The sequence below is a fragment of the Heterodontus francisci genome, chromosome 25 (assembly GCF_036365525.1).
Source record: "Heterodontus francisci isolate sHetFra1 chromosome 25, sHetFra1.hap1, whole genome shotgun sequence".
Taxonomy (NCBI): Eukaryota; Metazoa; Chordata; class Chondrichthyes; order Heterodontiformes; family Heterodontidae; genus Heterodontus; species Heterodontus francisci.
In genome coordinates, this window is record NC_090395.1 from 40,038,544 (window position 1) to 40,051,852 (window position 13,309).

At 42.9% G+C, this 13,309-nt stretch overlaps 1 protein-coding gene across 5 annotated transcripts in view; it reads left to right on the forward strand.

Moving 5' to 3' along the window:
- The window catches only part of LOC137383839 (protein phosphatase 1 regulatory subunit 12A-like), a 333,936-nt gene that overhangs the window by 138,715 nt on the left and 181,912 nt on the right, over window positions 1-13,309 (forward strand). For all 5 annotated transcript variants that reach the window (XM_068057118.1, XM_068057119.1, XM_068057120.1 and 2 more), the window contains 2 exons: window positions 2,863-2,942; window positions 12,911-13,062. In XM_068057118.1, coding sequence (XP_067913219.1) covers window positions 2,863-2,942; window positions 12,911-13,062 — 232 coding nt within the window. The remainder of the gene's footprint in view (window positions 1-2,862; window positions 2,943-12,910; window positions 13,063-13,309) is intronic.

Genomic DNA, 13,309 nt, shown 5'->3' on the forward strand with positions numbered 1-13,309 from the left:
CATGGTGATTTTTAGCTGCAGTTTTTTTCTCTATTAAATCCAAAGTAAGAGCTCAAACAAATGTTTTAATCCATATTTTGCAATAATATCATTGCATTTGTCAATTGAATTGCCTTTCTTTTTAGTTGCTTTCATTAAAGTTTTTACTTGATGTATGGTATGCCTTGTGGTCACTGGTTTCCTAGAATTTGTTTGATTGTTTTCAGGTGTTAGAGAAATTTCCCAGAATTATCTTTTCCCTAAATTGTCCTAGCTTTGTTCAATTGTATTTTTTTTGCCTCTCCCAGGAAGTGACATGGTCGCTGGTGAGTGGGAGCATTGAGAGGCATGATGATTAAATGCAGTGTGACTATGGGACAGACTTGATAGACCAGCTGGTTGGTCTTTTCCTGTCCATTTTATTCATATCTTTGTTAGGGCCTCGACTTATTCCGAAAGCTCGGAATTTATCTGGATCTGTGACCCTGCTACCTGCAACTCAAATTTGGAATGTTTAGAGTGAGCAAGTAACAACTTTTCCAGGATCCATCATTACTATTTAATAGTTGAACTGCCAGAATATTTTATCTTTAGCTTCTGGCAGTTTATACTCATTTGCTTTTCATAATTATTTGAAGAGGACAAATGCCAAAAATTGATTTTTTTTAAAATGGGCGTTGATTACATACCTGTTCTAGCTTTTGTTCTGTGTTCTATAAACTTCAGAAAGCATATTAAGCGGGCAGAGATGGTCATTCCTCATTGCAATTTTGAGTTTATTTGAAGCAAACTCTCTGATTATCACCTGTTATTTGAAAATAATTCCCAATAGTTGTCAGACACAGAGGTGCAGAAACAATTTTTCCTTATAATTTTGACTTTACTTTTGCAACTAACACAGGTGCCTGGAACTTTGAAAGTTCCAATTGTCAGCTGTGTCCCATTGATATCAAGTAGAATATTTACATTTCCTTATAGCAGCAGTAGTATAGATAACATCTCAGAGCCAATTACGAATTCAGTGCTTCAAGATCCCTTATAAAGTCACAAACCAGTGTTATCAAGTTCAGAATCTTCTACCCTGTGCTGTCAGGCCTGGATCCTGCTCCTTCCCTCATGACTGATGACAAACATCATTGAAGTTTTAATTCCTGGTTGTGTCAAACCTCAGCTCCACTTTCCACAGTTCTGCCAAAAGGCCATTTCAGTTCTCCCAGAGTGATGCCAGATTAAAGGATTGCCAAACATTAGCAACTCTATTGCAGTACTGGCAAATTCTAGGATCTCAGTCTATTGCTGCCAAACATTTGGAACATCTCTCATTGCCAGCAAAGCGCAGGATTGCTTCCATTACGACAAAAGCACCGAGCTGCACCCAAGTGCAGGTAAACACCATTCTCCTTTCCCAATGCAACTGAATACTTGTTATCTAAGATATAAAAAATAAATTCATGGGTAAAGGAATATGGATAAAGTAAAGGCAGTTCATCTGCCGTTTTCACAGAATAATGGACTGAATTGTGAAATTCAATCCCCAAAGTTCTGGAAAAAAAATCTTAGAATCTTAGTTGCAGTAATGTTACTTGATATGACCTGAACACTCCTATTGTTATAGAACATTGAATCCTCTGTCCCACCTGTAAGCAGTGCCATAGGAGATCTGTAAGTAGATGTATATTAAGGAAGTCTCAGTTCATGTTTACCATTCATAAAATCTTCTGGTGGATAGGAAGCCTTTTAATATTTCAAATGTTACAACTGAGATGTGGGGAAAACAAGTTAGACGCTCAATAATACAGAAAATGGTAAATTGAAACTAGGTTTCAGTAAAAGGAGATATTTTATAACTAGACTGTAAACGTGAGAATAATTTTGCAAGTAACTGAATGGAAAATTTGTATTTTAAAAAAGCTTACGTTTGAAGTGTTGAAGCCTAAACTACTGTTAAAGGTGTGCAAGGAAAGAGAAAGTTTGATATAATGCAAGAACAGTGACTACACTTCAAAAGTACTTTTTAAATTGAAAACACTTGAGACACCCTGAGGTCGTGAATGGCACTATATAATGCAAGTTGATCTTAAATGCTAAAACTCTGAAGCAAAAACAATATACTGAAAACTCAGCACACCAGTCAGCATCTGTACTGAAGACAGAAGTTTAATATTTCAGACAAGCTGCATTTCATTGGGATGTACACTTGAAACATTAACTCTTGTGTTTTCTTCATTGGTGCTGGCTGACCTGCAGTATTTCCATCAGTTTCTGTTCTTTGGCCAAAATATGCTCTGGTGTTACAGATGGTAGAATTTTCCTACCTGAACCAGGTTTGAGAAATTCTTAATGTGGGTAGCGAAGTATCTCAAATGTGTTGGATAAGTGTTACTTTGGCCAAATTGATGGAATTCTGTCCTCAGAATCTGAAGGGCTCAGCCCTGCTATAGGCTTGAGTACACATTGTAGGCTGACAATTTAGTGCAACATCAAAGGATTGCTGCACTATCTGAGTTGCTATCTTTGGTCTGCAAGCTAAGGTGGGTGTAAAAGATCCTATGGGACTATTTGAAGAAGAGCTGAGAGTTCTGATCAAAGCCAGCGTTCATCCCTCAAAGAATACCTCCAAAAACTGACAATGAACTCATTCATTCATTTGCTGTTTGTAGGACTTAGTTGTGTGCAAATTGGCTGTCACAAACAATAAATACAAAAACAAAAATAATTATACTTCGGAAAGTTATTCATTAGTTGTAAAGTACTTTGGAATGTCTGGAGGAAATGATAGTGCTTACTGAATTTGTATTCATGTATAGAATTTGTAATTGGTTTGCAGTTGTGACCCATTAAAGAATATTCTGACATTGTAGTTTGTTCCTTTTTTTTTAATAGCTTCGCACTGAGAAACGAGCTGTGAGATCAACGTTCATTGAATCAACTGTAAATTGCAAACTGCAGACCAAGCACTTGAGGTATTTCAGATTATGACAAATGCTCCATTTCTGTGAACTCCTATCACTTAATTATTTTTGGCTTTGAGATTTAGAAAAGGTTCTTATCAATCCATCATTGGATTTTAATCAGTCAACCATAGCCTGTGGGCAGTCTTTCAGTAGAGTTTCTCTTTAACCACCCTGTAAACTGATGCTTCCAGGGATGCCAGTAAATGCTAACTATCTAAATGTTGCTTGCATTTGTATTGGGAATTTTAAACATTTAGTAACGACTCTTGCTTTGGTATAATGCAAAATCACTGATTTTCAAAGCCTTTTCCTCCAACTTGTTTTTTTTTATTTGTTCATGGGACGTGGGCATCACTGGCTTGGACAGTATTTATTGCCCATCGCTAATTGCCCTTGAGAAGGTGGTGATGAGCCGCTGCCTTGAACCGCTGCAGTCCATGCAGTCCAAGTCTCTCTCTTGTTTGAGATAGTCATTTCCCGGCACTTGTGTGACGTGGATGTTGCTTGCCGCTTATCAGCCCAAGCCTGGATATTGTCCAGGTCTTTCTGCACCTGGACACAGACTGCTTCAGTATCTGAGGCGTCGCAAATGGTGTTGAACATCGTGCAATCATGAGCGAACATCCCCACTTCTGACCTTATGATTGAAGGAAGGTCATTGATGAAGCAGCTGAAGATGGTTGGACCAAGGACACTACCATGTGGAACTTCTGCAATGATGTCCTGGGACTGAGATGATTGACCTCCAACAACCACAAGCATCTTCCTTTGCACTAGATATGACTCCAACCAGCGGAGAGTTTTCCCCCTGATTCCCATTGACCTCAGTTTTGCTAGGGCTCCTTGATGCCATATTCGGTCAAATGCTACCTTGATGTCAAGGGCAGTCACTCTCACCTCACATCTGGAGTTCAGCTCTTTTGTCTATATTTGAACCAAGTCTGTAACGAGATCAGGAGCTGAGTGGCTCTGGCGGAACCCAAACCGAGCATCACTCAGCAGGTTATTGCTAAGCAAGTGCTGCTTGATGGCACTGTTGATGACACCTTCCTCCGCTTTACTGATTGAGAGTAGAATGATGGGTGGTAAATGGCTGGGTTGGATTTGTCCTGCTTTTTGTGTTCAGAACATACCTGGGCAATTTTCCACATTGCCGGGTAGATGTTAGTGTTGTAGTTGTACTGGAACAACTTGGCTAGGGACGTGGCAAGTTCTGGAGCACAGGTCTTCAGTACTATTGCCGGAATATTGTCAGGGCCCACAGCCTTTGCAGTATCCGGTACCTTCAGTTGTTTCTTGATATCACGCAGAGTGAATCGAATTGGCTGAAGACTGGCATCTGTGATGCTGGGGACTTCAGGAGGAGGCCGAAATGGATCATCCACTCGGCTCTTCAGGCTGAAGGTCGTTGCAAATGCTTGTACCTTATCTTTCGCACTGATGTGCTGGGCTCCCCCATCATTGAGGATGGGGATATTTGTGGAGCCACCACCTCCAGTTAGTTGTTCAGTTGTCCACCACCATTCACAACTGGATGTGGTAGGACTGCAGAACTTAGATCTGATCCGTTGGTTATGGGATTGCTTAGCTCTGTCTGTTGCATGCTGCTTATGCTGTTTTACATGCAAGTAGTCCTGGGTTGTAGCTTCATGAGGTTGACACTTCATTTTGAGATATGCCTGGTGCTGCTCCTGGCATACCCTCCTGCACTCTTCATTGAACCAGGGTTGATCCCCTGGCTTGATGGTAACGGTAGAATGGGAGATGTGCCGGGCCGTGCGGTTACAGATTGTGGTTGAGTACAATACTGCTACAGCTGATGGCCCACAGCAGCTCATGGATGCTCAGTTTTGAGTTGCTTGATCTGTTCAAAATCTATCCCATTTAGCGCAGCGGTAGTGCCACACAACACGATGGAGGGTATCCTCAGTGTGAAGGCGGGACTTTGTCTCTACAAGGACTATGCGGTGGTCACTCGTACCAATGCTGTCATGGACAGATGCATCTGCAGCAGGCAGATTGGTGAGGTCGAGGTCGAGGTCGAGGTCAAGTATATTTTTCTCTCTTGGTTCCCTCACCAACTGCGGCAGACCCAATCTAGCAGCTATGCCCTTTAGAGCTTGGTCAGTAATGGTGCTACGGACCTACTCTTGGTGATGGACATTGAAGTCCCCCACCCAGAGTACATTCAGCGAGTGCCCTTGTCGCCCTCAGTGCTTCCTCCAAGTGGTGTTCAACATGGAGTACTGATTCATCAGCAGAGGGGTGGCGGTAGATGGTAATCAGCAGGAGGTTTCCTTGCCCATGTTTGACCTGATGCCATGAGACTTCATGGGGCCGGAGTCGATGTTGAGGACTTGCAGGGCAACTCCCTCCCAACTGTACACCCCTGTGCTGTCACCTCTGCTTGGTCTGCCCTGCCAGTGGGGCAGGTTTTACCCAGGGACGGTGATGGCAGTGCCTGAGATATTGTCTGTAAGGTATGATTCCGTGAGTATGTCAGGCTGATGCTTGACTAGTCTGGGAGAGCTCTCCTAACTTTGTCGCAAGCCCCCAGATGTTATATTTATATTTTTTATATTTAGAGATACAGCACTGAAACGGGCCCTTCGGCCCACCGAGTCTGTGCCGACTTTATACTAATCCTACACTAATTGCATATTCCTACCACATCCCCACCTGTCCCTATATTCCCCTACCACCTACCTACACTAGGGGAAATCTGTAATGGCTAATTTACCTATCAACCTGCAAGTCTTTTGGCTGTGGGAGGAAACCGGAGCACCCGGCGAAAACCCACGCAGACACAGGGAGAACTTGCAAACTCCGCACAGGCAGCACCCAGAATTGAACCCAGGTCGCTGGAGCTGTGAGGCTGCGGTGCTAACCACTGCGCCACTGTGCCGCCATAAGGAGGATTTTGCAGGGTCGACAGGGCTGGGTTTACAGTTGTCATTTCCGGTGTCAAGGTCGATACTGGGTGGTCTGTCCAGTTTCATTCCTTATTGACTTTGCAGCAGTTTGATACAACTGAGTGGCTTGCTAGGCCATTTCAGAGGGCAGTTAAGAGTCGACCACATTGCTGTGGGTCTGGAGTCACATGTAGGTCAGACCAGGTAAGGACCGCAGATTTCCTTCCCTAAAGGACATTCGTGAACCAGATGGGTTTTTTACAACAATCGACAATGGTTTCATGGTCATCATTAGATGAGATTTTTTAGAATATTACAGCGCAGTACAGGCCCTTCGGCCCTCGATGTTGCGCCGATCATCTGACCTACACTATTCCATTTACATCCATATGTCTATCCAATGACCACTTAAATGCCCTTAAAGTTGGCGAGTCTACTACTGTTGCAGGCAGGGCGTTCCACGCCCCTACTACTCTCTGCGTAAAGAAACTACCTCTGACATCTGTCCTATATCTTTCACCCCTCAACTTAAAGCTATGTCCCCTCGTGTTTGCCATCCTCATCCGAGGAAAAAGACTCTCACTATCCACCCTATCTAACCCTCTGATTATCTTGTATGTCTCTATTAAGTCACCTCTCCTCCTCCTTCTCTCTAACGAAAACAACCCCAAGTCCCTCAGCCTTTCCCCGTAAGACCTTCCTTCCATACCAGGCAACATCCTAGTAAATCTCCTCTGCACCCTTTCCAATTTTAAATCCAGATTTTTATTAATTGAATTCAAATTCCATCTTCTGCAGTGGCATTCAAACCCATGTTCCCAGAGCAATACTCTGGGCTACTGGTCCAGTGATAATACCACTATGCCACTGCCTCCCCGCATGTAACAATTTTAGCAGTTTTAACTTGTACTGAAAAGTATGCAGCAGACAAGTCACTCTATCTTTGATCATGCCTGTATTCTGACCTTGTTAGCGCTCTATACACCTAACATTAGTTTTGCTTATGCTAAGAAACTTGGGGAACAGCTTAACATTTAAGTTTACTGTCATTAGCTAGAATAGGACAAGCAAGAATAGAGCATGAGGTGATTCTCAACTGCAGACTGCCTGTTTCTCACCTGATATGGCCTAGTACCTGCCTGATGAGGTTTTCAGCTGCACATTTAAATGGGTGACCGCATTTCCTCCTGTTTTGCTTTGTTTGCTAACTACTTTGGATGATGGGATAGAAAGTCACATATCCAAATTTACTGATGACGTAAAGGTAGGCAGTATTGTAAACTATGCAAATGGCAGCATAAAATTAGTGATATTGATAGATTAAGTGAATGGAGAAAAACTGTCAGATGGCTTTCAATGTAGGCAAATGTGAGATCATCCACTTTGGACCTAAAAAGAATAAAACAGGGTACTTTCTAAATGGTGAAAAGCTAGAAAGAGTGGAGGTCCAAAGAGACTTGAGGAATCCAGGTACATAGATAATTAAAATGTCATTAGCAGGCACAGAAAATAATCAAAACAGCTAATGGAATAATGGCCTTTATAAATAGAGGAATAGAATACAAGAGGGTAGAAGTTATGATTCAGCTATACAAAGTCCTGGTTAGACCATTCCTGGAGTATTGTGAGCAGACACCACACCTTAAGAAGGATATGTTGCAGTTGGAGACGGTGCAACGTAGATTCACTCGATTGATAGACTTCAAGGGTTTAAGCTACAAGGAGAGATTAAACATATGAGGGTTGTATTTCCTGGAAATTAGAAGGCTAAGGGTGATTTGATCAAAGTTTCTAAGATATTAAGGGGAGCAAATAGGGTAGATGGGGGATAAACTATTGCTGCTTGATAAGTTCAGGACTATGGGCCGTAGTCCGAGTGTATCAGGCCTGTGTCCTCAGTACCTTGCTCTACGGCAGCGAGGCCTGGACAACGTATGCCAGCCAAGAGCGACGTCTCAATTCATTCCATCTTCGCTGCCTTCGGAGAATACTTGGCATCAGGTGGCAGGACTATATCTCCAACACAGAAGTCCTTGAAGCGGCCAACATCCCCAGCTTATACACACTACTGAGTCAGCGGCGCTTGAGATGGCATGGCCATGTGAGCCGCATGGAAGATGGCAGGATCCCCAAAGACACATTGTACAGCGAGCTCGCCACTGGTATCAGACCCACATGCCGTCCATGTCTCCGTTATAAAGACGTCTGCAAACGCGACATGAAATCGTGTGACATTGATCACAAGTCGTGGGAGTCAGTTGCCAGCATTCGCCAGAGCTGGCGGGCAGCCATAAAGACAGGGCTAAATTGTGGCGAGTCGAAGAGACTTAGTAGTTGGCAGGAAAAAAGACAGAGGCGCAAGGGGAGAGCCAACTGTGCAACAGCCCCAACAAACAAATTTCTCTGCAGCACCTGTGGAAGAGCCTGTCACTCCAGAATTGGCCTTTATAGCCACTCCAGGCGCTGCTTCACAAACCACTGACCACCTCCAGGCGTGTATCCATTGTCTCTCGAGATAAGGAGGCCCAAAAGAATGGGCCGTAGGTCTGACTCTAATTTTTAGACTTATCAGGAGTGCAATTAGGCAATAACTCTTTACACAAAGTATCATACAAGTTTGAAATTCCCTTCTGCAAATGCTAATTGATGCTAGATAAATTGTTAATTTTAAAACTCTGGTAGATTTTTGTTAACCAATGATATTAAGCGATATGTGGCAAAGGCAGGCAATTGGAGTCAGGTCACAGATCAGCCATGATCTCATTGAATGGTGGAACAGCATCAAGGGCTAAATGGCCTCCTGTTTGAGTCGGTATCTGAATAGGGGTGGGGGGGAGGGGGTGGCTGTTGGTGGCGGTGCAATGTTCGTCTGTTCAGATGGTGAGCAGTCTAACCAGTTGTCCTTAAAGGGGCCCCTTTGGTGGCTGATCAAGGACATGCCCAGTATTTTTTTGGGAAGCATTTCCAGTGGGGCCAGGAAGAGCAACAAAAATCCTGCAGACCACTGCCAGCCAGTGTTCAATCTTCTCCAGAGTGGGCTTAACCCTCTTGCAGGCCTGACCTGCCAGTCAACTTGACGTGGGTGCTGGCTGATTGTCCGCCTATTTGAAAACGAAATCATTCAATTAAATGAGTAATTAAATCATTATCATTCTTTTTTTTCAATAGTATTTATATTTTAACGATCAATTGCACATTAAAATTACAATCTGTAACATATGGTCCAAATGACTAAATACTCACACTTGTATAGGAGTTTTGGAAAATCATATGCTAAGTTTGATTCTGTTTTAGTGTAGTGGAATCTGTTCCAACAGTGCACCGTAGCAATTAACCTTTTGCTTTTATATCCAGAAATGAAAGAGATGCTGACCTTTTGAACTTTCAGACCAAGTGCTCTCTGAGGCATCTTAATTATGACATCAACTGACTGGAAATCTGTCAGTTGAACTTGTACATGGAGCTTTGTTGAATTTGAACATGTCTACATGGCTTGAGTTTCATCCTTATACTACTTTATTTTGTAAAGTGGAAAGGTTTATGGGGGTGGGGGGGCAGAAGGGAGGATTCCATTTGATTATATATGGGAATGGCTTCTGCTGATCTAATACAAGTTAAAATAAATTCAATATTAAATTGCAGTTGCCACTAATGCTAACTAGTCATGACTGACTAGAACTTTTTAAAGACTGGTTTAAAAAAAAAAATTGGCCTGAGTTTTACTGGTTCCCGGATGGGAGCAACGGGGTCTGGAAAGTGGTAAAATAGTGGGGAGCCGCATTGGGACAGCTCCCTGACGCAATCCCCCTGCTGGGGAAGTTTACCAGTGGTGGGCAGGAGATGGGGCGTTGTGTGGATTGGCTGACTGCTCCATGGAGGTAGGTAACCGATTTGCATAATTAAGGACCATATTGGGAGCGATTAAGCAGAGCTGACGGCATTTTGCTGGTGGCGAGGGGCAGCTTCCAACTTCATGGAGGTGATCTTCTTGCGGCAGCCCAGGGGAGCCTTTGCAGCCAGAGGCTCCATGGCCCAAAGAGGGGTTTGCGGACAGGAAAGGCAGTACCTCCCACCTGCAATCAGCGAGGCCTTTTGCCTTCAGCCATCCTGAATTTATTATTTCTACTTGCCTGTCTGAGAGTGCCTCCATTTTGATATGTTGGAGTTGGAGACATTGCAGCGTAGATTCACTAGATTGATGTCTGGACTTCACTTTCCTGGTGGCGCTGCTGATGCTTCCGAGCTGTCGGCTCCCTGGGCCAGCAGCATCAGGAGCCCCCGGCAGCCGCCTCCAATAAAATGTCTGAGCTAGTCCTGCTGCCGGCAAGTGTGGACTCGGGGACCCCCATTTGGCCCCAGCGTCAGGGTCCCGAGGCCTGTGGGAAAATGTGGCCCGTTGTCTTGAGGCCCATTGCTACTGTGGATCATAAAAGACCATTTCTCCTAGATTTTTCTTTCCATTACGAATTCCTGTTTTTTGGGGGAGTGGTGGTTGGGTGGTGATATTGTTGGATTGGATACGCAATTTATATGTTTTATAAAAAAAAAAGAGTGAATTCTGCTCCAGAGATGAGTGAAATTACAATCAAAATCTACAAGCATCGAAGAATGTCTGTTAAATCAGATAGGCTGGTTTACAGGATGGCTTAACACTCAATCTATTTCAAACGGTTGCAGTGAGGATCCATTGTTTCATGGCACCGGATGATCCAAGAAATAAAGTAACGAGCATATTCGTATCGATTGTGATGAAGGCGATTTTATTCAGATGGGCATGGCATGGCACGTTGCACGAGTATGCTTCTAGGAGAGGGAGTAGTCAGTTTGGTTGACCGATCTGTTGTGAATTTCTGTCTTGGGGAAGGTACTGCCGACACTGCCCCTCTGTTTCTTTGGGCCAGCATTAGCAGAAAATGGTAGGGGAAAACACTTGGTTGGGAGTATTCAGCTTTGAACAAATGACACAGAAACACAACTTTTGGCCTGGAGCCAAAATGCAGGAGGTCAGGACTTGTAGTTCTAAATTATCTATTGAAAATTAATCCCAAAAATTAGTCAGTCACAACATAAAAGGGACCAAGTGCATTTTTTGAGGTGGCAAAATGAAATTGACTTAACCGTGAAAGCAATTTCACTTAGTTATTTATGTTCACTTGCTGTCTATGAAATAAAATAGATTAACGATTTTCAACTATTGTGTCTCCCCAAATAGTACAGTTCGCTTTCAAAAATATTGAAATAAGGGCATGTGCCCAAGAAGCAATATCAAGCTGACTGGGTGCTCTTATTGTTAAACGCCCGAGTTCCTGTACAGTTAGATATTGGACAGTATGACCACATTCCTGAACATTAGATGCTAGGACCACTTATGGGAGTGGCCACAAAAAGAATACCTAAGGCAGAATTGAAACTTATAAATGATTTGATTTCATTCCGCTGATGGAAATCACAGCGGAATTTGGACTCCAAAGCAAATTTCTGCAATTTTCAGAAGAAACTATTTAAGTCAGGTACATTCAGCAATAAATACTCATTTTGTAAAGTTGATTGTGTTCGTTTGATTACCATAGGAAAACTTTTACCTGCTTTTCAAAATTCATTGAGTATTTTCACCAGTTTGTAGACAAGACAGAGCAAATTCAGAAAGTGACTTTTAACCTACCTGGCTTTGCCTGCTCCAGACAATGAGAAGATACCTACTGGGTCTTGAAACTCCACTACTTGCATCCTTAAGTGCCCCATCTGGCTCTGCGAATGATGAGAGTATGTTTTCCAACATGGCTACCCCAGGTCAACATGCTTTGCAAATCTCATTCAATGCAACTGCTGCACTTTTTGGAATTGCTTTTAGGCTCCATTAAATTGGTGCCTGTGAATGGTATAGATAATTGTAGATTGTCATTGGTTGTCACTTACCTTTATTGTGGCTCTCACAGTTGGTCCAAAGTATCTAATGGTGTTCTAGATTATTTTATTCTCTGGTTTTTATTTTTAATCAAATTTACCAAAATTATTTTAGCTTCCTTATTTTCTCCCTTGATTTTGTCTTTTAAATCCACAATAAAAATGTCTAATGATCCTTACCAATATTCTTTAATAAGCAGCTGATAAAAGGTGTTCAGGTGCAGATGGATACTTGCTGGAAACCCAGCGGAATGGTGGAAGCATCTTGTTTCTCTCTGCTAGCACATTTATAGGTGGGAACTTTGGTGCGGCATTGGTTTGAACTGTTGCTTGCCCATCCTGTGGCACAGCATCTTGGGGCTTGACGTTTGCAGAACAATGTCGCTCCAAGTTGTCCAAACTTTAAAAAGTTATCTTTTATATTACAGTAGTAATACTGTAATACGCCGAGAGCGACTTCTCAATTCATTCCATCTTCGCTGCCTCCGGAGAATACTTGGCATCAGGTGGCAGGACCGTATCTCGAACACAGAAGTCGTCGAGGCGGCCAACGTCCCCAGCTTGTGTACACTACTGAGTCAGCGGCGCTTGAGATGGCTTGGCCATGTGAGCCGCATGGAAGATGGCAGGATCCCCAAAGACACATTGTACAGCGAGCTCGCCACTGGTATCAGACCCACCGGCCATCCACGTTTCCGCTTTAAAGACGTCTGCAAACGCGACATGAAATCCTGTGACATTGATCACAAGTCGTGGGAGTCAGTTGCCAGCGTTCGCCAGAGCTGGCGGGCAGCCATAAAGACAGGGCTAAATTGTGGCGAGTCGAAGAGACTTAGTAGTTGGCAGGAAAAAAGACAGAGGCGCAAGGGGAGAGCCAACTGTGCAACAGCCCCGACAAACAAATTTCTCTGCAGCACCTGTGGAAGAGCCTGTCACTCTAGAATTGGCCTTTATAGCCACTCCAGGCGCTGCTTCACAAACCACTGACCACCTCCAGGCGCGTATCCATTGTCTCTCGAGATAAGGAGGCCCAAAAGAAAGAACAAAATTAAGCATCAAGTATTCTTGTTCATCTCAATATATTGCAATAATGAATAAAATCAATCATTTGAAGTAATTTGTACAGTTAACTGATAGTGACTTGTTTCATTATTGTTACAGTGAAGACAACCTATTTTCTGAAGAAAAAGAAACAAAGTGCAAATCACCTGAGCGAGAAAAGGTCGATGAAGAGTGTAAAAAAGATGAATCTAGCAGTTCCAGTTCAGAGGAAGAGGATGATGCCTCTGATTCCGAATCTGACATAGACACAGGTAAGCTGAACACAGACTGAGATTTTTAGCTAGAAATGCTAAGGATCAAATGAGAGGAAAAGACTCTAAATAACACGGGAAATAACAATCTGGAACAAGCTTAACAATTAATCTTCCATGTTTTTTCTTTTTTTTTTCCCCCAAGCTCTGAATAATTTCAATGAAAAGGCCATATTTAATGGCATGTGGTACAACTTTACTGTGTCTTGTGCATTTAATTATACCATTTTAAAACAAAATTATTCAT